At 36.7% G+C, this 25,617-nt stretch overlaps 2 protein-coding genes across 3 annotated transcripts in view; one reads left to right on the top strand and one right to left on the bottom strand.

The window, feature by feature from the left end:
- Positions 1-734: 734 nt before the first annotated feature.
- On the top strand, positions 735-6,211 carry GIMD1 (GIMAP family P-loop NTPase domain containing 1). Its single transcript, XM_051789710.1, has 3 exons — positions 735-852; positions 2,413-2,838; positions 5,882-6,211. Exons 2-3 carry the CDS (start codon positions 2,446-2,448, stop codon positions 6,152-6,154), a joined length of 666 nt encoding a protein of 221 aa, XP_051645670.1. The 5' UTR covers positions 735-852; positions 2,413-2,445; the 3' UTR covers positions 6,155-6,211.
- Positions 6,212-8,570: 2,359 nt separating this feature from the next.
- AIMP1 (aminoacyl tRNA synthetase complex interacting multifunctional protein 1) overlaps positions 8,571-25,617 on the bottom strand; it is a 38,907-nt gene continuing 21,860 nt past the window's right edge. For both annotated transcript variants that reach the window (XM_051789696.1, XM_051789697.1), the window contains exons 5-7: positions 22,045-22,256; positions 16,431-16,599; positions 8,571-8,812 (exon numbers count right to left, since the gene is read on the bottom strand). In XM_051789696.1, coding sequence (XP_051645656.1) covers positions 8,646-8,812; positions 16,431-16,599; positions 22,045-22,256 — 548 coding nt within the window. In that variant the 3' untranslated portion in view covers positions 8,571-8,645. The remainder of the gene's footprint in view (positions 8,813-16,430; positions 16,600-22,044; positions 22,257-25,617) is intronic.

Here is a 25,617-nt window from a genome sequence, read left to right on the forward strand (position 1 = left end):
ACTTACAATACAAGAAAAGATTTAATGTCTGACCTATCACCAGAATAGGCAGGCGCAAGATCAGAGCGCTGTCTGAAAGCAACTTGTCTACATGCTCCTAAAAACATACAGCAAAAAAAAATTTACACAGCCATCTATTTATTTTCTTACCAGTTATTTACCCACTTGTAGGATATTGTCTAAAAAGCAAGTGATAAGTCCTTTCTGGACAATCTTTTTCTCTCTGGCAAACGCAGCATGGCAAATAACAATACTTGCAAGAGGAATGTATTAGGCCATCCAGCCAACAGCTAATGCACATGACTGGCAGTTGTGCAAGCCCTCAGTTTTCTTCCTGATTCACAAATAATTTCTGTGTCTTAATACATTTTTTATTATTTTAATCCATCTTTGTTAGGCAAACATCTTTATGTCTGCAAATTATTTACCTTGTGCTATGAAAATATTGCTGTTATTAATTCATTGCAATAATAAGAGAGAGTGCATACAACTCTTTACATTCAGAACATGCAATACAAAGTAATTCCACCACCTCCATTATCACTTGCACATTTAAATGCTGGTGGAATTCAAGCAACTTTCAAAAATATCATCATACAATCACTAAAGTAACTGCAAAAACGGTATCTGTAGCTAAGTTGCAAAAATTCAACAGTGCCAATTACTGACCAAATATATCCAATTGAATGAGGATCTATTAGTAATAGATTAACCAGATTCATGTGTACGTAACAGTCGCAGCATGGTACATTGCTGCTGTTAGTTTCAAAGTTCATATATGGACTTTTTTTACACTGCACATGTGGTTTATGAATGAAGTCTGATTGCAAGAAGAATTTAAGTGAAAATAAGGTAAGTGACACAATATGAAAATTTAAGTATTTAAGGGTAGGCTGCTTACAGGAAAAAAGAATAAATATTTGATTGTGATTTAAAAAAGGAATGCACAAATGCATGTCCACCAAGTCATATTATTACGCTACAGAAAAAGTATACAATGCACATCTAAACTGATTAATAACTGAAGATAACCATTTCATAAGGTGTCTTTTTTAAAAGGAAATAGATCATTGAAAAATCCACAAAAATCGCACTGTGAATTCAGTAAGGAAGATTATCATGTACAGTATTCAATGTCGCCTGTAACTAAATTAGCATATTACTAGCTCTTGCATGTTTGGCATTGTACTGAACTTATTTCAAAAGTTTGATTTAGGCATGGCTTTAATTTGAGGGAGAAAGCTTAAATTGCACAGCAAGAATCTAAATGAATTAATCACAGGAAATCCCAGTCTAAAATTATCCGTGATTTCTCTATGAACACCTAAAAATAGAATCTTAATTAAAAAATTCTTTCTGAAGTTCGGATGTCACTGAAAACTTAAAATGAACTACCAAGTGCCACTATGGTTTTACCTTTTGAAACATGTCTGAATTAACTTAAATAGTCAGTATTCCTGTTAGTCGATCAATATGCACCAAGCACCCTTCAGATGCCGGACTACAGAAAAGTACAAAGAGAATGAGAGGTCTTATTTATGAACAATTACAGTAACTGGAAATTATACCCAGCCAGCTCTTCATCCACCAGTCTGTGTCTTCATTTTCCATTGTGTTATTAAGTCTATGTAGGATACATTTTCAAAATCTCATTTTCATATGGGATTAGAAGCTGCAGCATTGGCTATTTCAACTCTTCTCTTTTTTTAGTGACATACTTATATTTATCCATGTCAGAAAGCCCTTTCAGATTAGTCTATTTCAACTTCAGTGGTAGCTGATGAAAGACATATTCTGATGAAAGCTGTTCTCCGCTTTGAAGAAGTGCTCCTTTAAACTCTACTTCTCCCTGATTATCCATTTTTTTCCCAAAACAAGTAAATATTGACATCCTGAAATGTAGTCACTTAATAACAGCAGCACCTATTTGTTACCATTCTCTTCTTCCTCCCCTAGTTTTCCTCCTTTTCCTAATCTATTACTCTCTCTGCATGGCAACACTCTTTTCCACAGCTGTTTCCCAATTCCTCCCTTCTCTGTTGCCTCTCCTTAGCTCTGTCTGCTTTGCTTGTTCCTAAATCTCTTCTCACATCAGATTCTTTCCTAGCTCTTCAGTTTCTGTCAGTGTAGGAGTGAAGCCTGTTAGGTTGCTTTTCTACCCCTGACACCTTTCACAGGATCTTCTTATTTCTCCGCAGCATACTGGGAAAGACAGCGAAGATCCATCCTTTGATCAGACAGAGGTGTATGTCCTGTACTAAATATTATTCTACACCACAATCCTGAAAAAATTTCAGGCAGAGAATAACACTCAAAAGACAATGAATTTTGAAATTTTTGTGGGAGTTTTTTGTTTGTTTGTTTGGGTTTTTTTTTAAGTTATCTTAAACACCTTATTTGTACTTCACTTAGTGACAGGTTTGTGGATAAAAGAAAGCATAGACAATGGCAGACACCAATGAGATGACAATCAACCTTGTTGTCCTTGGAAAAACTCAGGCTGGCAAGAGTGCTTCTGGGAACAGCCTGCTGGGCAGCTCAGACTTTGAGAGCCGTCGCTCCCCAAGCTCTGTGACTACATGCTGTAGCCTCGGACGCAGCTGTCGCATTTTGGGGATTATGCGAAGAAATGGCTGCGAGCTGGCCCTCCGCGTTCGAGTACTTGACACTCCAAGCTACCCTCACAGTGCTCTGAGCAAGGAGCAGGTGAGAGACATGGTGGGATCAGCCCTGGCTCACCACTTCGGGGAGGAAGGCCTGCACCTGGCTCTCTTGGTCCTGCGGGCTGACTTGCCTCTGTGTCCGGATGAGAGTAATGATGCAGTTCAGTTCATCCAGGTAACAAAAACAAATAGAAGTCTCTGCCCTAATGGCAACTCTTTTATCTTCAGGGGACAATAGCTATGGAAGAGTTGACTGCAAAGGTAAAATAAAGAAGTGCAGATGAAAACTGGAACACTTCACAGTGCAGCAGTTGAAACACACCATTCCCAGCTGCAACACTGCAATAAACCTGAGAAAAGAGAGGCAAGAACTGCTCTCTTTTGTAAGTGGGCTTGGCACAAAGGAATTTAGGAACCAAATTACCTATCAAAGTAAGCTGTTCTCTCAGAATTAGTTCGTGCTTTATCATGACAGATCTAGCTTGCTCAAGAGAAATGTTGTTTAAAGCAAGCAAAAGTCAGTTACTGCACTCTCCAAAGCACCAGAGCAGAGCACAATGGGTCCAAAATCATACAGAAAATCTGACCTGGGACAAGGATGATCAGCTCAATCCTGCACTGTTACCACTGTATAAATACTGCTGTATTTATTTAAGAGAAAATAACTAGGGAGCTACCATAAATTTACTCGGGCTAAAGGAAATTAATAGCATAACTGACTTGAAATAAATATTTTTTTTTGCAAGTAGTTAAGGTATGTAGGGAGACACATGCATACATATCTTTGAAGAGAAGAAAAATGGCCAGTAGATATTAATTTGCCTAACTGATCAAATGAACCAGGTTCATATGACTTACTAAGAAAAAAAGGGTTTCAGTTACTGCCAAAGTCTGCACATTACACCTTGCATCTATCTTATACTAATGAATTTTCTAAAAATCTATGACCAGGAGGGACTTCTCAGTCCATCAAGTCTTTTGCATCTGCTGTAACTGATATTATCTACATATACAATAGACATGTAGATAAAAACACGCTGGTAAGTAAATATATAAATGAAAATATAGCTTTCAAAATGTGTTTGATTTGCTTTCCTCTCTATGGTAGGCTACTCACTTTTTCAGTAGTTTGACAGTTGATTCAAATTTCAACATATTTTTATTCTTCTTTCTTCTAGGCCTTCTTTAGGCACTGGAAGTAAGTGCACATTGCTGGGTCATGTCAAACTTCTCATCCACCAAAACCCTCACATCCTCCTCAGGGCTGTTCTCAATCCATTCTCCACCCAGCCTGTATTTGTGCTTGGGTTTGCCCTGCCCCAGGTGCAGGACCCCTGTTGAACTTTATGAGTTTTCCTTGTTGGTGAAAACAATGTCCAGCATAACTATGTCCTCATCTCATTGGCTCCTCTATCACTTGGAGAAAGAAGTAACCATTAATGCATTCCAGGAACCTCCTGGATTGCTTATGCTCTGCTGTGTTGTCCCTCCAACAGATAGTGGAGAGGTTGAAGTCCTCTGTGAGGACCAGGGCTTGTGAACAGGGACTGCTCGTCTCTGTCTACAGAAGACCTCATCCACTCAGTGTTCCTGGTCAGGTAGCTTGTAGTAGACCCCCACTATAATGTCACCTAACACTGTACTCTCTTTAATCCTGACCCATGAGCTCTCAGTTGGCTCCTCAACCATCCTCAGGCAGAGCTCCATGCACTCCAGCTGGTCACTGACCCTGTCTTCATCTCCTCTATGCCTGTCCTTCCTAAAGAGCCTGTAGCCTTTCATTCCAAAGCTCCAGTCACAGGAGCCAAGTCACTGCATCTCTGTAACACCAAAAAGATGATGGTACTGCAGGTGTGCACAGATGCAACACTTCTGTTTCATGATCAAAACAGACTGAGCCTCTACAGTGGTTGGTTCCTGCAATAACTGCTGTGATTTCATCAACCACAAAAATAAAGGGCAGGAAAGGTGCCTGGGTGCTGGGAATATGAACATTAACAGTTTTGTTTCAGTGTGCCATTTGATGGAGACACAAGCATGAAGACCACCTTTAGAAATCAGGAGCTTTTACCATGATTCTCTGCAAATTAGGGGTGGCATACAAATGAAGGCAGCATATCAGTAAAAGACTACTAGAATTTAAACTTGCCTGGTATTTTTTTCCCAATAACAGCCTAATGAATTGAAAGTGGTAGATACTAATTTCAGAACAAACATTATAATTGATTTTGAGTCCTCAGCAAATCAAAGTACTATCCTCTCTTTCTGAAACCGATAATCCAAGACTTCCTTAAGCAGCCTATGGCACAATTTTGTAGATGTGTGTAATATTTTTCATCCTCAATGTCTAAAACAGATTAATTTATCAAAACACCAGGCTTTTTTAACTCCCCACCTATCTTGGAAGTAGAAAGATATCCTTTAGAGCAGTTTTATACACCTTGGTATTTAGGTTACAGGTAATTAAGATAATTGAAAAGTGGACTTTATTAACAAATTAGGTTTCTCATCACATAGGAGATAACATGATCGCACTGAAGTTGTAATTTCATTTACATCTGTAAATTAAAGCCCAATCTCTTACTCATATTAAAATTTTCTGTACTCATTGAAAGAAAAACAGTTTGTTCTCTCCATTCGCCTTCATCAGATAAACCACCAAAGTTGAAGACAAACTCTCTTGCCCATTATTTAAGTTGATGCATTTGATTTGTGTTTTTCCTGAATCGCTGGGTCACAGCTAGAACTGCAGTTGGTGTTACACAGAAATTCATCATTTATTTTTTCAACAAAAGGTGATTTGGTGATTTTATAAAAAATTTTTCGAAGGGCTGTAAAACTTACAGAAATATGGATATGTGGCAACTACCGATTTAAAACTAATGTGTGACATAGCTAAAAAACCATTTTTCCTTATTTACATGAACATTTTATAACTGGAGAAATTCTATTAACATCTGTACTTAGAGAAGAGAGAACTGCTAGTACTGCATGACCACATATTTCCACAGAAAGTGAATGCCAATGTCTTGGAATGGTGAAAAAAACCCAGATATTTCAGCAACTCAGATAGCACGAACTGGATTACTGCCAGGAAAAAAAGAAAAAACAAAAAACCAAAACCATGTAACAGTCTGCTAATGTACTAAGTATATGAAATGGGAGTGGGGAAAAGGAACAAGAAGAGATAACCATTTAAGATTTGGTTTTCATTACAGGAACTTCTGGGTCCCACATGGAAGGATTTCACTGCAGTTTTACTTACTCATGCAGACAAGGCAGAAGAAGCTGGATGCAGTGAAGAAACATACTTGCACAGTGCCTCAAGTACTCTGTTGTCACTTTTGAGCTCAGTACAGCATAAATACATTTTCCTAGACAACCAGAAGAGCATAATCAAAGAGGAAAGAACCATTGTCTTAAGAAAGCTCTTGAATTTTATAAGACAAAATAATTATCAAGTGCTTTTACTTAAAAACAGCAAGGAATAAAATAAGCTTTCAGGTGCTCATTTGTCTATTTTCTATGGTAGATAACATTTAATAGAAATAAAAAAGTAGAAGCCATCAGCTGGAAAACTCCACATCCAAATACCTTTGAACATACAATTAGAAATATCTCTTTAAATTACCAAACTACTTGCCTTTCATATAATACCTTACACTACTGCATCCAGAATCCTAGCTTCAACCACAAAATCAGAAAAAGTTAGTGCTCTAAAATCACGCCCTTGATATGTATGTAGTCACAAATGAGATTTTGTACTACATCAGACTGTATATTCCAGCTCAAATAGAATATACATCTGGAAGATGAAAAAAAAACAAAACAAAACAAAACTACAAAATGAACATGAGTTTAGACTGTAAGGGAGCCTCTTTTGCTATTATTCAAGCTTTCAAGAGTTCCTCTGAATTCCAGATCTTCCTCTGAACTTCTATCTCTATAAAGAGCTCTCTGGTATGAAAAGCTAAGATTTATCTCCTGTAAAAGTATTTCCTTACCACGATTCAAGATTAGTTATAACTGAGTTTTTGAACTTCAAGGATTTTGTTTAATAAGCCACTATTGAATATGTAGTTTACAAGGCAGATAAAATGGCTTCCATGTGCTTAATGCTATTCAGCACATTTAAAAGAACTAATTACTATTGCTTATTCCCAGATGCATAAAAAATGAACAGTTTACAGGCACATACAAAACTCATTTGAAAAGGAAATCTGTTCATCTTCTCTTTTACACATGTTCCTTTTAATTTTATATCATTGTCATTTTGTTTTCTCTCCATTTATTGGATGAAGTTCAAAGCCTGAAAAATTCAGAGAGGTTAATATTTTTTTATTTCAGTAGTTAAAATAGCACTTACTGCTTCAATGGTTAGACAGTAACCATTTCATTAAATATCATATGCCAAAATATCTGAAATATCTCTAAATAGCTACTTAAAAGGGTTACTGTAAATTGACCCAAAATGTTTATTTTCATATTTTTAAAAGTCAGGAATCAAAAGAAGTAATTTGAGGCTATTACCCTAGCAACATGACTATTTGTACAACATTACTACGGAATATCTAGAACAAGCAGCAATCACAGGTATTGAGGCCATGTTGCTGAGAACACAGCTGTGTTGGGCAGGGCACATCTCAAGGTTGAAGGACCACCACCTCCCTAAGATCTTGCTTTATGGTGAACTTGCCACCGGCTGCCACATGAGAGGAGCCCCAAAGAGGAGATACAAGGACTCCCTGAAACAACATCTCAGCCTTGGCCATATTGATCACCATAACTGGTCTACTCTGGCCTCCAATTGGGAGGTCTGGAGACTCACTATCTATAATGCTGCTGATGCCTTTGAGAAAGCACGCAGGATCACCCTTGAGGAGAAAAGACAACGCAGAAAGAATCGTGTCTTGCAGAGTATACCACCTAAGGAGTCTTTCTGCTGTGCCTTTTACAACCGGATGTGTCTATCTCATATTGGCCTCATTGGCCACCAACGTGCTTGCAACAAACGTGGGTAGTGCCCCTCCCAAATCTTCCTTCACAAAGCCCAGCCATGAGGATGACTATGGAAGAATTCTAATTGTAAAAACTGAAGAAGCTCTTTCTGTTAAAACCAAAGCATCTTTTCTATAAAGTAGCATTGCATAAAAAACGCGTTAAAACAAAACAAAACAAAACAAAAAAAAAATCAATTAATTTTATACCTGTTTGGGCACTGGAAATGGATTTTTTTTTTTTTTTGGTATTGGACTAGTTCCAGCAATCTATTCGTGATTCATTATTTCTTAGTTCTACCTATCATTTGGGATGAAACATCCAGGTGGACTAGATAAAGAACCATTTTAGCAAATCAGCAGCTTTGATCTTAATGAAATTGCAACAGTTTAGTTGAGGGACATGAAAGTATGTCCACTTGCAAATCTTAGGGCATGAAGCATCATGGTTTAATCTTCCTGTTACAAGTGTCTGCAGACTATGGTGATAACACAGGCAAGAATGAAGGTGTAAAGGTTTATAATGTATATGAAAACTGCTTGGAAGAAAAGGATAAAAACTATTACAAGGTGACTAGAAGAATAGGGACAATTGTGGTCTTCACTAACCTACTGCCAGTACTGCAATTAGCACACAAGGAATATGGCAGAAGTTTTTCCTTAATGAGATGCTCTTGCTCCATAGATCCTCTGCACCTTTAAGTTGTCTAGAAAATATACTTGTCTGCCTGTAGTCCTACCACAAACAAGCCTTGGCAATTAAGTTACAATCACTGAGTGGTTAATAACTATTGACAACACATAACCTCAAGGACAGTAAAAATGGTAAATAAGTCAATGGTCAAATTGTTAGAGGAATAACACATTCTAGATCTCTGGAAAAGGAGTCAAACGAAAAGGGTCTTAGCCATGCACTTCATGTTTTTTATTGTGCTTGCATCACTTTCCATTTCAGCAACTGAAAAAGTTTCTAAAAACCATTTATTTATTTAATTCCGCTGTTTGCCATGGTCTCTGCCCTGCAGACTCCTTTCCCTTTCACTTCAAACGGAACTCCTTTGTATGTAGCAACACACTGGTCATTGGTATGAAGATCGGGTTGGATTTGCTCCCAAATCTTCTTCTTGGGATTAAGCTCCTTCTCAGGATCTCCTGTTTAAAAATAAAGAATAATCTAATAGCACACAACTCAGTCTAAGAGCTCTACATATGCACACATCTCTGACAGCCCACATAACATCAATGCACACACTTTTAAGGGGGGGAATATTACTTTTGGTTCTCAAAATGAGAACTTTAATTGCAATCAGGAATTGTCTAGGAAATGTCACCAGAACTTTCTCAAAATGTTCATCTTTCAGGGAAAAAAAGGTTGTAACAGACCACAAACACTATCAAAAGGAAGAAATTAAGCCATTGTTAGTTATTAGTTTACCATACTTACTATAGACCAAAATAATTCCTAAGAATTAAGTAGATGAGGACCACAGAAATATACTACTCACCAAGACACAGGTTTGTCAGCATCTTAAGTTTAGGAAATAATGACTTTTTTATAAGCAATTAGGTGAATTTAGTAGATGCCCTTACAGTGGAGAAATACTGAACTTTAACAAGAATAGTCCTGGTGTAGAATAGTGACCTATAATTTTAGCCTCAAGTTTCAACACAGTTCTGCTATTTTTTGTACTATTTAATGACAAGTTCTGGTTCCTAAAATAACCAAAGCAGTAAAAGCTAGCTAAGGTTTCAGGAATTATACCCTCAGTCTCTATAAGCCTCAGCTTCCTGTTCTCATGCATACACCAGGATAAGCCACCTATGCCATAGAGGTATTGACAGTCTAAGTACATCAGCAAATCTGACTATTTAAGGATCTATAATGGTCACAAAATGCAGGTTTCTTTTATTAATGTTTGGAAATACTGTCAACAAACTAGATAGCATAGTGAAGTATTAAATATTTTTCCTATTTTTAAATATGCATGAAATGCAAAGTGTAGAAATGAAACAACTAAGCTAAATAAGCTTTCTTGCTGCAAAGATACTGCATAAATTGCCATCTGCTGACATAATTTAGATAAAGCAAGACAGTCAATTCGCTGTGTTGTTATTTTCTGTTCAAAGGTCAAGTAAATTTAATATCTTAATTCTAATACAACATAGATTCCATTAAAGTATTATTCATTAATCATAATGATTAATGATTCATTAATCATAATGCTGTTGGGTGCTTTTGACTTCTTGTGTGTCACACAGGCAAGACAAACAACAAATCCCACAAGAATTGTTTTAAACATAATTACAGCAAATTTAAATGTTGAGAGGGATCCCATGCTATTTCATTGTTGTTACACTATATATTTTTAATTGCTTGGAGTGGCATATTGGCACCATTCTACCTAAACTATAAAAATCTAAAGTTCTGGAACAAGCAAGAATCAAAACCCAAATCCTAGTCATCAGATCCTCTCTGACATCCTCTCGGAGGAAGAGCTCTCCAAGTGAGCAGAACATCTCACATTCCACTTCACAGTGTTCCCAAAGGTTCAGGAAGAAAAGCTACAAGGCTCCAGGGATTTCAACATACCTGTTCCTAGAAGTTGGTTGAAATTCATTGTTGCCTGGTGTATTCCTGACTGACTGGCCAACAAGTGGTTAAGTAAACTACTCTCACTCCAGCCTGCCTTATGCCTTATTGGCATTCTCCTTTAAATGTTTTTAATGGCTCAGTCTACTCGTGCACTTGCAAAATGCTTACAAAAACTGTGTCATTTCTTCCTGTAGATCGGTCTAACTTCTGTAGTTTCTCTATCTGTAATTTTGTAAGAGAAGCAGACCAGGCCAGATTTTTCTGTGAAGGAAGCTAGCATTACCAGAGCAGCATTCAATAATGCAGTCAAGTTATTTCACTACCAGAGGGCACTTAACATTAACAATTATCTCTACGTAACATTTATAATTAATATTAAAACTGAAGAAATTGAAATAAATTACTTAAATAATGACACTATTAAATAAAAATTATTAAATAAAAATTATTAAACACTTAGGGCTAATTGTGCATTTTCACAAAAATAAAAATCCTGCTCAATGCTCAAGTTCATGAACAAAGCAGACGTGGGTTTAGATCAAAGTGAATGCATACAAAATCATTAAACAGAATGCTAAGTGATCCATTGTGCATTTTCTTTCCCCTCTTCAAATATAAAAAAAGCACATGGGTTTTTTTTCATTAAGAAAACCCCCTGACTTTTATTATAAAAAACACGCTTTGGATGTTAATAAATTTCTTTGGAATCCTGCATCAAGCTCCCTTGGGATCTGTGGTGAACTCATATTAGATTAGCAAAGGCACCAATTTTAAATACTACCAGAGCTTTAGGCTGTGCATTTTCCTATGCCTTCTCCTCACTGCATTCCTTCTTCCCAGAAAACATTTCTTTAGAAGGGTTTCTATAAATAAAATAAATTGAAGCTTTTAATAGCTTTATTAGCTTCCCACGCTGTTTACATAAAAAGGCCAAATAAGAGGTCTCAAATTTTATTAAACATGTCATTCAGTCTAGCAGTTTCAATATTATGAATTAAATTCTCATAATAAGCAAGAAACCTCTCCACTTTGTAACAGCTCAAAAACTACTGAAGGAATATATCTCAGCACAAGAAGGGGCAAAAGGACACAGGGATGTGTGAATTTATGAAAAATTAATGCCACTTACCTCACTGTGGACTATAACTATGAAAGTCATGGAAAACATCCATGCACCAAAGCTTTGATTAAAGAAACCTGCTAACTACAGGCTAACCATCGCACTCCAGTTTTACCACTTTTTTTCTTTTTTAAAGAGACAGTAATTAACTAAATTGCCAGTGATTCTTAGACCAGAATGATAATTTAATTATATAACTTAAAGCATTTTTGGTTTCTCTGGCATCAAAGCATCAATTATACTGCTATCAGAAATAAGATTTCACAGGTAGCTTTGAAATATACAAGCATTATTGTTGTCTTATGGTAATTACTGAATAGGAGGTTATAGTATCTACAGACATACAATGGAATCATTTTTCTGTGGTTTAAAAAAATCAAACCTTTTCTGCTAAAGGTGAATAAAAGTTTGAGAAAGCTCTTAATGCAAAAAAACCAGACCTTGAAGATTCATGTACTAGAGCATGAAACAGTGTTAAAGTTCCACTGAGGGTAAAGACATCAAATAAACAACAAAAAAAGAACACTCCTCCAGGCAACAGCATCGCTTATCAAATCACTCCTCTATAACACTCACAATGGTTTTAGGAAAACTCTCCAGTTGCTGCAGGAAAGTTTAATCAGTTTGCAACAAGATACCATTTGTTTACTTTGACTAAAATGGCCAAAGCAAATTAGTCTGTATCTCATATGAATATTTTGTACGGTGGAGAGACAAGGGTTAAAAATAACTTGATTCCAAGCTGCTTGATAGACAGCTGTGTGTGTGTTTTAGAGTTGCTGTAATTGTTGCTGCTGGTGCTTCTGTTACTTCATAGGCTTTCATACTTTGAAATAAAATAAGACCCATCTGTTCTTTCAAGTTCGAGTACTCAAACTAAATCTTTATGCTTTAAAATTACTCTTCTAAAAATATTTGGTTGTTATGGTTAGAAAAATGGTTAGAATTAAGCAGTGAAGTTAACTGACATCTGACATAGCAAGGAGTCTACCCTCCTCGTAACACTATCGGTGAAGTGCCACATGATCTTTAAGATGAGAGCAGCTAAGAAGAGGGAGATTTTCGCACAGAAAAGGTGAGTGAGTAGAAGATACAGACATACAATCCCATTAAAAATTTAGAAACAGTTTTCCAGTCTCTCAATAAGTTTCTTCACCTCAGCAATAAAAAAACCCAACAAAACAAACCCCCAAACAAAACCAAACAATAAACCAAACAAAAAACCCCAAACCAAACAAACCCAACAAAAAACCCAAACAAAATATACAAAAACACACCAAAAAACTACCCACAAAACAACAACAAAAAACCCCATACAAAACAAAAACCCCAACTCAAACAAACAAACAAACAAAAAAACAAACCAGAAAAAACCTCAACCAACCAAAGTGTTGTTAATCACCTGGACAAGAAGGTAAATGGCAACAATCTTAGTTTCTAGACAAAAGAAATTAAAAACGCTAAAGCAAACAAAAACTTTATCAAAGAACTGTGTTAACAACAGTAACATGCAAAAGACAAGTAAACAATAAATAAAGTTAGAGGCAGATGTCAGTGTGATTTTCTAAGTCTCCATCCACCAGTGCTTTTTTTCCTTGCATTTTTCTACTCACTTCAAGATAATAAAATCACAAGTCTTAAAATTCTTTGAAGTAAATTTTATGTAAGTAGGAGATAGATCACTCTACTTTGTACTATTAAGCATTAGGTATATTTTCAAAGTCAATTATTAGCTTTAGTCTCACACCTATAACTGCTTCTGAGCAGCTCTTTACAAAATATTAGGAAACAGCTGCCATATTTCAGACTACAATCTATAGCCCTGGATATATACACTTCGCAAAGGGGTTGTAAAAGACTACATTTGGCCCTTATCAGAGCTCCATGTCTTTGGCTCCCTGTGAGAAGGGAACTGATACAAAACATACAAAACCTTGGTATCACTGGCTGCAGGTCATAACTTCAGAATTAGTACCACTTATATACAACCTTTAGCTTATTCTGTGCCTTTCAAGAATCAAAATGTCAACACAATGTCTGTATACCTTAACACATGGGAATAATTTAGGAGATATTTTCTATAACTGATTTGCTCTAGGAAAAGCTTTTTGCCACTGTAAAAAAACCCAAACAAACACCCAACCAAAAACAACTGGAGTTAAACAGGTCAATTACTTTAATAAAACTTACCTCATTACTCATGTGCAAGAACAGATATGCTGGTGAACTCGCATACTAGCACACAATGCAAAATAGCACTACTACCTGCTCTCACATTACTTTCAAATGCCAAGTATACAAAGCTACTTGAGATATAAGTTTGGAGTAAGGCTATATCTTAGACAAAAGCAAACAAAAGACCCTCCACTCCTCAAAAATGCCACATGTCTAGGTTAATTTGTATATCATTTTGCAGGCCTTATGCTCTACAAATGTTTACTCTACAATTTGATGCTCTCTCTTGCACATCCATTTCCCCAGCAGCAGAAAGCACCATGAGTGTATCCTTGCATGTGAAAAAGATCACACATTCAACATTTAATCTATCTTTACTAAAGATAACTACTAGAAGTTATGAGTATTCCTACAATTTAGTCAATGCAACTGCTGAAGGCTTTAAGATCTCACTATAGCTTAGCCATTCTGCATCTCAGCTAGCAAGCTTGGTATATTTTTAATACAGAAAACTAAAACTGAAAAAATAAAGCTGCCAGACTGATTTCCTTCTTAAATACAGTATTATTTAAAGTATTTTCAATTGGACCATAACATCACACCAAGCTGAGGTACACTTCTGTTTCATAGACACCTTAGATAGAGCATTGCTTCCTTTATCATATTCCAACCAAAATACATTTTTAGAGCATCACAGTTTCACTCACAAGAAGTTTAAAAATACCTATATACATTTATATTTATGAAAGGTATTTCATGCAAAACTTCACAGATTTCACAGAACATTCTGAGTTGGAAGGGACCCACAAGGATCATCAAGTCCAACTCCAGTGAATGGCCCGTATGGGGATCAAACCCATAACCTTGGCGTTATTAGCACCATTCTCTGAACAACTGAGCTATTCTCAGGGACATAGAGCATGCCAAGAGGTTCATAAATAAAAACACTGTTGTACAGCTAAAAATTGTCAGAGGTGCAATAGCTTTAAAAGGTTAATATGGTTCTATATAGAAAATAGAAAGCTACACCATTTCTCACATGTGAAAGCCAACTTTTGAGCAACAAATTCCTCCTGAAGATGAATACTTTGTTGATGAATGCACACAGAGACAACTCTACCCAGTATGGTAATACTGGGAATTAGACCACTTTCTTTTTTAAGCTAAAGTGATGCAGTTATCCTGACCAGAAGAGCCCTATTCATCATGACTTCTGTGATCGTAACAGTTGACCTGAGTAAGTCTGGGCTTGGACTATGCTGCACAAATTCCTAGGGTGCAGGATAAATCTAAGCAGTTGACTGTAACAGAGGAGCCTGCAGGCAGCTCCCACATGGTACCAGCAACTGAGCCACTTGTGTATCCTCACCTTTAGGGAACAGGGAAGCATCAGGTTCTCACATGAACTTCCTTTCTGTTTGACAGTTGCAATATGTAAGAAAATACAACAATAGCTCGAAATACCAAAAGAGGGGAAACTCTCCTCATGGACAGAGAGTACACAGCTTGCTGTATGTGCATTCATAGAATCACAGAATCAACTGGGTTGGAAAAGACCTCTGAGATCATGAAGTCCAACCCTTGATCCAACACTGCCATGGTTAGCAGACCATGGCACTGAGTGCCACATCCAGTCTCATCTTAAAAACCTGCAGGAATGGTGAATCCACCACTTCCCTGGGCAGCCCATTCCAATGTCTGATTACTCTCTCTGTAAAAATTTCTTCCTAATATCCAACATAAACTTCCCCTGGCACAGCTTAAGACCATGCCCTCTTTTCCTACTGCTGGTTGCCTGGGAGAAGAGACCGACACCCATCTGGCTACAACCTCCTTTCAAGCAGAAAGGAGGTTGTATCTGTGCAATATAAGATTATTTATACTAGTCCCTCTTTTCAGGATCAGTTCCAATAAACGCCACTTTAAATGACACTTTACAGAGTCTGGGTGCCCTTCTTACTGGAATCCTAATGGACCAGCCCCTCCTGATGAAAACACCTTTAACCATTATAAAAATAACAGTGCTAACAATACAGCAATGAGAGGCTGATCTGCCTGCATTCCTTTTAGACTGTGATAATAATGAACTGGTATTCATTGGCTAGGAGGAAGCATTCACCAGTATGCTACACCTATGAAGCCTGAGTTCCCAAAATGCAGTCAGAAACTAATCATTTCCTAGTCAAGAGGGAGGTGGAAAAAAGGACGAAAATCATCTTTTGAGAAAGTTTAAATTTGATTAAGTTGTTATTTATAGTCTGAAAATAAAATGGATTTATTGATTTAATTAAGTGGGAAGAAGCCCAATGTCTGTCTTTTGGGACCTAAAAAGACACTTCCTCCCAGACAAACTAACAAACCCTGGTGTTTTGAATCTTGTAGGCTCCTCTCATAAACAGATTTCCACTCGCCCACACCTATACTCTCTTATCCCTTCTTCCTCAAGAAAAAAAAAAGCTACCTGAAGTTCTGACACTTTCCTTAATAGAGAGAAGCTGGAATGAAGAACTTATGTCTTCAACACTTGCCCTGAGACACAGGGAAAGATGCTTTACATTTGCTTATTGTAACTTGCAAAGTGCAAATACATTTATCCGCACATTTCAAAAGCTGAAATACTTACTGCGACTTAAGGGAACTGGGTATTTTACATTTAAGTTCTATACAATTTTTCAAGTTACAATTTTTTGACAGATGATTAAGTATTTTAAATCCTTCATTTACACAATATTAGCATACTACGAATAAAAAGATATTAATATAACTAATTCAGAAAATTTCAACAACAAACGCAACCAGCTTTAAAAAGCTGTTTTATGTGCGTCCACGATGAAGTCACCTTGGTATACGTGGGTTTACCATTTTCCTGAATATCTACTTACCAGGAAAACCTTCAAAAGTGATTCTGTCCCCAGGTACTGCTCCAGGGGGCGGTGCTAGAATTTCCACCTTTTCTGGGGAGCTGGCACACATCACCATTGCTTGCGATACTACTCCTCTCATTTTTGCAGGCTTCAAGTTACAGAGTAGTATTGCCATCCGATTCTGCATCTTGGGGGAGGAAAACAGAAGGACATGTGTACCTAAGATGCCACATGTTTTTGGGGACTCCCATTATTTTATTATAACAAAAGAATTACAATGAAGAGATTTTAACATGACACGAGAAGCATGAGAGAAGCATGTGCAACAGTTTCACAATTTTAATGCCTGGACACCAGTAACAAATAACATTTAAACCACCTAAGAGCTGGCCAATGAATAATGGAGTAAATGCCAAAATGTGACATACTTATCACGTAAATATAAAATATGGAATTCAGAAATCCAAAAACCAGGTAAAGCATTTCACCTGCATTCCATCTTTACTCATTCTAGACCTCCATTTCAGTCCACTTTTAATATAGCAATATTAATCAGACAATTTCTATTTAATAAGAACAAAACCACTCTACGAATTAGGCTAGCTCACAGGCAAAAATTTCAATTTGTCTATTGGAAGTGTATAGCTGTTTTACATAATGAGTTCACTTCCATCTCAAATTTAATTTTAACTTTTATTCAACCCAAAAGCTTTGAATTTTTTTTAACCACTGAAAATGGCTGTATATGCTGTACATTGCAGTTTGCTAGAGCAAGCCTGTAAAAATAGGTTTCTCTCTTTGTTGTTTTAATTTATTAAAAATCATAATAGTAAATGAGACAACATACTTTGTTATAGAAAACTGCCACGCCTTAGACTACATAACAAACTACTCTTTCAAACTTATTAAAAATGAAACCCTGAACATTCTTAAGAGATAAAGCAAGGATGTATTAATTCCCATGCTACTAGTGCACATTATTTTTACTATTTCATATTTCTAGATTTTGGTCTTTGTGCATTACAATACAAACTTCGAACAAAACCTGCAGGATTAATAATTAATAAAACTCATACAATATTTAAAATATTTGATCATATATTCTCCAAGTAGAACACTTTAAAAAGCAAAAATATAGGTAACCAAAACAAAGTAGTTATAAGGAAAAGTTGATCTTGCATAAGTTCCAAGGCAGCCCATTGACTGAAAATATTTCAGAGTTATTGCTACGGATATAAATAGCCCAAAACACGAGAAAAAGCTGTAACATGTCAGTTACTTAAATGCAAATTGTAGCATTATTTAGCACTGAATAACAATTAGTGAATGGATATATATAATAAAAAAAGCAAGATTTCTGCATTTGGTATTCAACTTTAGTTTTGATTAACTGGAAAAAATTCTGGACTTTAGAACATTGCTTTTTTATTACAGATTATACAATTGCCAAACCAGACTGCGTTAATGCAGAAATGGACATCATCATCTTTATCAAATTAACAGAAGACAAAACTAGCATCCCATCATTCCTTTCTCTCCTATCACAACAGCCCAAATGTTTATATATACTCCATGAAATTTCTGTATGAAAAGACTCCTATTCTTAAATAAACAAGTATTTATGAACATTTCAAACACTGAGTATTCCATCACTTTTACCTGGAAGTATCTTCAAATGCTTTTGAAAAACTGCTCTAATACTAAGATATATGCACTGATTTCACAAATAAATGGTAAGAAAACCCACAAGGTAAAATAACTATTTTATAAAACAAAAAGAAAAATCCACCCCAAGATGTTCATCCAAAACTAGAACACTAATTTTGAGCTTGGTTTCTTTCACTTTTTACTAAAAATGGCTCAATTTTTAAAATATCTTCAGATACAGGACTATACCCTAAGTAAAAATGCAAAAAAGTAACTAGACCTAAATAAATGCTTCCTAACAATGCAAAAGTTTTTACTTTGGGATTTTGGTTTTTGGGGGTTTTTTTAACTGGTTGTACTAGTTTTATAGAAGGAACTTACTTGTAATGTTTCTAGAAAATAGGGCATCAGTTACAAAAGCAGACTTTTTGTATCTGTGCATAATAAGCTAAAAAAATTTCGTTTATGAACCACCAAGAAAAGTAATGTTCAGGTATCATTCTACCTGCATTGCTCTTATGAGATTTTTTTTTAAAGTATATGGTAAATAAAACCCTGAAATGTGTCAGCTACTAAGAGTCAGATCCAGTTATTCTACTGAATTCTACTGGTCACTCTCTGTAACTCTGTAGAGGAACAAAACAAAATCTAGCTTTTCAAAAGTAACTGCAAAAATAAATTGGGTAGTTTCCTGACAGATAAGACTGAGCAGAAAGAAAAGAAAGTAAAAAGAAAAAAAAGGAAAAAACCTGACTCTCAGTACATGAGAAGTTCTATCAGAAATACAGGGTGTTACTGAAAAGCAGCTGATAAACAGTAAGTGTATGTTTTGTTCTGCATATGTTGAGTGAAGCAAATTCTAGTTAAGAACACTAGGACAAATCTCTACACTCAAAAGGTCACAAACAGAGGCAAGTCTATGTCCACAAGGAACTGGTAAGGCCCTCTCATCTCCAGAGATCTTTGGTAAATAAATGAGCTGAGAATAGGCAAAAGAAATGCAAATGTAATATCCTTGAAACATTTACAACCTCTGCCGGCCTTTTGAAGAGTCAATCCCTTCGTTTCAGAATTCCAGGAACTTCAAAACTGACAACTCAACTAGTAAGAAACTGATTTAGTTTCAGCAAAAATGTGTAGTGGTGCAGTTGTTGGACACATAGCTACTTCATATTCAGAATGAAACTATGTATTTTCCCAACACATTGGTAGAATCAAGCGGGATGAAAGAGGAGAAATAAGGCAAAGAAACTAAAATGAGGAAAAGTAAACTCCAAAGTTTACCATACAGAAAAGCCAAGGCCTTATAGTTGAAGCACAAGTGTTAAATTGTTCTTTGTCTTAGATAATCCTTGAAGTTACCTGTAAAACTAACTATTAGCCAAATATATTTCAATATAAGATTCCATGACAGACTGCAATGGCTAGTGAATACAATTAAAACCAATATGCTGATTCTTTTAAAACCAGAGCAAGTTGAAACACCAACAGTAACAAAAAGCCATCCTCAATTTATTGCATGTTTCTCTGGATCTTAAATTCGCCAGCAAACACAAGTTACAAGTTTGGTAACAGATATTTCTATTTGCTTCATGTCTGAAAAGAAACAGTAGATTTTAATATAGCCTTGAAGCAGAATGCTACAAAAGGAAAAAAGTGGTTTTCTTTAAGAAAGGTGTCTCACATCACACAGAATGCGTCAGTAAGTTCACAGTCATGATTTAGGCATTGTTCTTTAGGATTCTTAGAAACAGGTTTTCTCTGCAGACTAGATCAAGAAAATTAGATCAGGAGTATGTATAAAGAATATTATCACCTTTCTATCTAAGAGAAAGAAACAAATTCCAGTACTTGTTAATTCCTGCATGGACAACACAAACGATGATCCAGAAAGAAAAAAATTCAAGCCATCTAAGTGGAAAAAAGGAGTTACCGCTATAAAAATCAGACAATATAGTTCATTACAGATATAATTGTAATGTACCCTCTTGCAACGAATGGCTGTAGAATAGTGTTTCTGGAGGCCAATAGTGGCCTTTCCTCTTCTTGCTAAGTTTAAGATACATGTCCTGCATTTTTGTCCTTCACTTCTAATCACTGAGATGAGGTTCTCTTAGATTAAAGGGCATTTTAGGAGGTTTCAAAAAGCGACACTTGAGAATTGTCTGCATTTCGAGAATGATTGCCTGACACAGGTATTGACACCAGGAACACACAGAGATCCACTTCAAAAAGCCAAAAGCAGTGGTAGAAGAGCTGTCAATTCCTACTGATATTTCAGAATGTTCTCCAACTGTCCCTAGCTGCTGCTCTTTCGAGCTCAGCATTGGCATGGTCCATCTCATGCCAATATCCTTCCATATCCCCGTTACTGATGACACATCTGTACACGATACTTAAGGGTGCAACTGCTGACGCGGCTTCAGCACCATGTGAACAAAACCACAGCATATCACATATAAAGTAGGCATGCAAGAAGTTTTAACACCCATAAATAACTTGCACTGCATACTGAAATGTTAGTGAAGATACATACTGTGCTTCCTAACCAAAAGTAACATCAGATGATACAAATACTACAGCCTCAAACACTGCTAAATTACCACATCAAACAATGAAATCATGAACAGATGAATTTTTTGTGAATTATAGCTACAGTGCTTGATCTGATGGATAAATTTTTATTTAAATATATGGCAGTAGACACACGCCATTTTTGAACGCTTCAAAAAAATACAAAAAGATGGAATCTTGCCCCTAAGAATTTACTGTCTTAATAGAGACTTGCCAAAACTAAAAACAGACACACAAATCAAGTGTTCTCAAAGAACATGTGAGGATGATCCCTAATTCTCTGTTAATGAGTACTTCAGATTATTTTTCCAAAGTGAAAGAAGGTTAAAGAGAAAAGACACTTAACTGCCATTTTGTTGTAGACACTTCATGTTTGTAAGTCTATTTAGAAAAGCTTTTAAGATTTTTTTTCTACACACTTTCTCGAAAGCAGACTGCTAAAAATGAGCAATTTCAAATTTTGCCCACTGCGTATCAGTAACTGGACGCTATCAGGTGATCAGTGCAGAGTAGTTACAGTATTATTTTACTGTTATATTTTTTTAGGTTCAATAACTTTCTGTAGCATAAAAACAACCATCACAATTTTAATTGCCTCCTACATTTGCAGTTTTACCACGGGGACAGAGAGTGAATAGGGATTGAAAAGACATTTGACAAAGTGTAGCTTTTCCACACTAAGATCAATTTCTTCATGATCCATTTTGCAGTTGCTCTACACAACACTGTTTTAAATGCCAAGTTTGCATTTGAATTTAGAAGCAGCCTTCAGTCAATTCCTCCCACCCTCTAAAAGAGGTGTGAAAGGAGGATTTAATCTTGAAGCCTTAGGTCGTTCACAAGGCATCTATAAACTATGCCTGTCAAACACAAAAGAGTATCAACTAAAAAGAGCATAGTGGCAGATTCTGTTCTGCACAAGGAAGTAAAAATATGCATTTTGTATTCCACTGTTGTTTAAGCTACTCATTGCCAGCTAAGCTAAATTTACATGCTCTTTGCTTTACTTCATGCCAAATATTTCAAGAGGCTATAAAAGAGAATTGGAAGGCAAAGGTTTCAAAAGTTTGGATCATAGCAAAAAAAGTTAAGATTTTTCTACTACATAGTAGGAAACCTAAAGGGAAAGTCACATCTGTTTGGTTTAGGAGCCCACTGTGTACCAATAGTGGAGGAATCAGAATAAGATCCCAGGATAGAAACACTGCAAGCAGAAAGGAACTAATTTGGGGTAAGGGTACTTCTCTGTTTTCTGGCAAATGTTGTTAAGCATTACTTCCATCTGCATTTTATTTTTGTTTTCATGACTGTATTAATCTTTTAGCAGAATGAAAACCTATCCTAAAAACAGATGAAAGTCTTAAGATACTTTAGGAAAGGAAAAGCTCTCAGTGAATAATTTTATCAATACCTTTTCCAGAGGAACATGCTTCACTAAACCACTGACAACAGTCCTCGGGCTTCCTTCACCAACATCCACTTGTTCAACATACAGAGTGTCTGCATCCGGATGCTTTTCAGCAGTGATAATGCAGCCAACACGAAGATCCAGACGAGAAACATCTACAGGTTTCGCATCACTACTTCCAGCAGCTGGTTGCTGTTTCTTCTCCTTCTTTTCACCTATTAAAGAAAGTTTTGTTCATGAAATGAACATTAAAAAAGTACAACTAATGTACATGACTACTGCAAGGGAAAAGTGAGCTACAGTCTCAGAAATAAGCATAAATTCAGTGTAAAACTGAAAAGAAGAGTAAAGAGATAGCACCTCTATTACCAGTTTCCAGTGGTGAATCATCATATACACTTCAATTTAGATTGATACCCCAAGTAATTACCACTTTAGGACAGAGGTATTTTCCTGTTTGTAAAGTGAAGCCATCCTGAACTTAAGTGTAGTTAACTTATATGTAAGTGACATATACACTCTGCCAAAGGCCATTATCAAAAGCCTGATAGTCTTGTTTTAATAATCAGCAATTACCAGTAAGCACTTCCATGGTGTTTCACCAGCAAAGGGAAACCAGACAACCACAATTCATCAGGTTACTAATGCTTAACAGCATTTGTTTGCAGTCAGGAGCTGTGAAGTCACTGCAACTGCACGTGACAGCCGCAATGCAACTCTTCAAGATAACCTCAGCTAACATTCTTCACTTCCTAAATATACTAGTATGTGAAAATTCTCATGGTTTATAAGGTTGTCCTGATGTGGAGTGTTTACCCATGATCATCACCCACACATGCTGTATAGTATAAAATTACAGTGAAGCAGCACTACTCATACTCAACTGCCTATTTAGATATTCCTTTCAAGGTGAGCAAGTGACATCCAGTTTATTTGCACGTATGTACATAACGAAGTATGTAAACTTCCTGTTTAGAAGACATTCAAGATTTGTTTAACAACTATAATCTCTGGGAGATTAAGAAATGCCTAAAATGTGCTTTAAAATGTATGTTCTGCTATTCTTTCATCCAAGATAGCTTACATATATTAATATATAAACTCCCTACTTTAGGGAGCAAAAAAGGAAAAGTGGAAACAGCACACAATTTGATCCATTCAGCATTGTTCTAGTACAGGCTTGAAATTAAATAATGCATTCAATAATAAAAAGACAGTATTTTTTTAATATAAGCAACAGCTCTTCAAAAATATTTTAGTCCATATATGATGAATGAAAAGCTCTAGTGTTTACAACTGGGTATTTTTAATGTAATTGATTTTACTGATATAGTTGTCAATCATATATACAATAATTAAAGAGAAACTGGGGGGAAAAAAATCAAAATAGTTAATATATACTATCTAAGATAATTTGAAAGACCTGCTAACTTTAACATTGGTATCATTCCTCACTGTTCTCTGTGATGTTTCTCTACAAGAGGAATGAAGCCTGTCATCAAATAAGGAAAAGAGAACACAGCAAATGTGTACATGGCTGTATGGGTTTCTGTGGCCAGGTTTTGGTAGCTGGGGGGCTACAGGGGTGGCTTCGGTTAGAAGCTGCTAGAAGCTGCCCCTGTCTGGTGAAACCAATGCCAGCCGGCTCCAGGACAGGATTCCTGCTGCAGGCGAAGGTCGATCCAATTAGGCATGATAGTAATGCCTCTGTGATAACATATTTGAGAATGGAAAGTTATTGTGCAGAAAGAATTCCAGCCAGGGAACAGCAGAGTGAGAACACGTGAACAACAATGCAGACACCAAGGTCAGTGCAGAAGGAGGGGCAGGAGGTGCTCCAGGCGCCAGAGCTCCAGCCCGTGGCACAGACCATGGTGAAGCAGCTGTGCCCCTGCAGCCCATGGAGAACCATCGGGGTGCAGAGACCCACCTGCAGCCCAGGGAAAAGCCCATGCCGGAGCAGGTGGATATCTGAAGAAGGCTGTGACCCCGTGGGAGGCCCAAGATGGAGCAGGGTCCTGCTGGGGACCTGCAGTCCATGGAGAAAGGAGCCCACACTGGAGCAAGTTTTCCCTGGGTAGGATTCACGGGGGATCCACGTCGATACAGCTCATTTGTGAAGGACTGCACCCCATGGAGAAGTGACCCACGGGACAGCAGTCTCGTGAAGAACCGAGGGATGGACTTGTTGGAGACGTCCATCAAGGACTGTCTCCTGTGGGAGGGATCCCATGGGAGCAGAGAAAGGACTCCTCTCCCTGAGCAGCAGCAGAAACAAGAACTGCACTGCTGGGGGGGGAGGAGGGAGAACATGGAAGGAAGCAGGGGTGGGGGGAAGGTGTTTTTAAGATTATTTTACTTCTCACTCTTTTGCTCTGACATAGTTAGTAATAAATTCAATTAATATCCCCACTTTGAGTTTGTTTTGCCCATGATGGTGATCAGTAAGTGACCTCTCTCAGCTCTTATCTCAACCCATGAGGGAGAGAGAGGCTTTAGTGGGTACCTGGCATCCAGCCACGGTCAACCCACTACAATAGCATATATATACAGATACACAGAAAACATCCATTTCAAAGCCACAGGCTAAGGAGAAAAATGCACTCCTCTGGCCAGTGTTGGAGTCAGTCCAGAATCAATACCCAGAGAAGTTGTACAGATGAGGTTTGCAAGAAATGGAACAAAGAATATGAGTATAACCAGAGAAGAAACAGATGAGGTAGGTGACAGAAAGCAAAAGGATTTGAGATATTACATCCCTTCATCAATTTCAAGACTAAAAAATTAATTTTACATATTGGTTACTGCAGTTGTTAAATACCTACAAGAGATGCTGAACTCCAAAGAAATAGCCTGTTCAGGGCTACTATTTAATGTTCATGCTGTATTTCACCTTTTTTGAAATACAGTCACTGGAAGGAAAATGTCAAATAGATTGCTTTCCATATTTAAGTCACTGTATTTCTCATCATATATAAGGAAGTTTTATTTTTCATTACCGATTGAATACTTGTAGCCACTGAATACTTGAGGAAAACAGTTAATTGTCTGATATGACATGGTCTCTGCTTTTATATTTACAGCTCTGTGGAATATTGTGTCTGTGGAATATTATGTGGCAAAGGCTGCAGTACATCAAAAAATATAAAATAGCTTAAAACAGCCTATGAACAGCTCACCAGAAAAACACGAGGTTCAACGCACTATCAGCATAATATCCAAATTCTGAAAAGCTGTACAAATCTATTCATAGCAAATCAATAAAAATTTGCATAGAGAATGATTGTAAAACATGAGTTTAAGATAAAAGATGCACTTGCACAAAAGTACTGTCCAACAGACATGCCTTGTTTTTTGTTGTTGCTGATTTTTTTTCAAATAAGGAACTTCAGTCATATTAAACAACATTTGGCATGTATCCCATTTAAGGAAGAATCTGTAGCTTACGTGGCAGCTCTCATTAGCTTCAAGTACTTTCAAGATTTAAGAGCCAGCACATGATTTTTCCTACTGTAGCTGTATGAAAGGTATTTTTTCTGTGCCCAAAATGATGCAAAAGCACTTGTATAAGTTAAA

Source organism: Manacus candei, unplaced genomic scaffold, assembly GCF_025592945.1.
Source record: "Manacus candei isolate 608988 ecotype Guabito, Panama unplaced genomic scaffold, ASM2559294v1 h1tg000028l, whole genome shotgun sequence".
Taxonomy (NCBI): domain Eukaryota; kingdom Metazoa; phylum Chordata; class Aves; order Passeriformes; family Pipridae; genus Manacus; species Manacus candei.

Excerpts from the sequence above, each read along its gene's own strand:
- GIMD1 (XM_051789710.1), top strand. The coding sequence starts at position 2,446 with ATGGCAGACACCAATGAGATGACAATCAACCTTGTTGTCCTTGGAAAA. Across the intron at positions 2,839-5,881 it reads ATGCAGTTCAGTTCATCCAG|GAACTTCTGGGTCCCACATG; the intron begins GTAACAAAAACA and ends TTTTCATTACAG.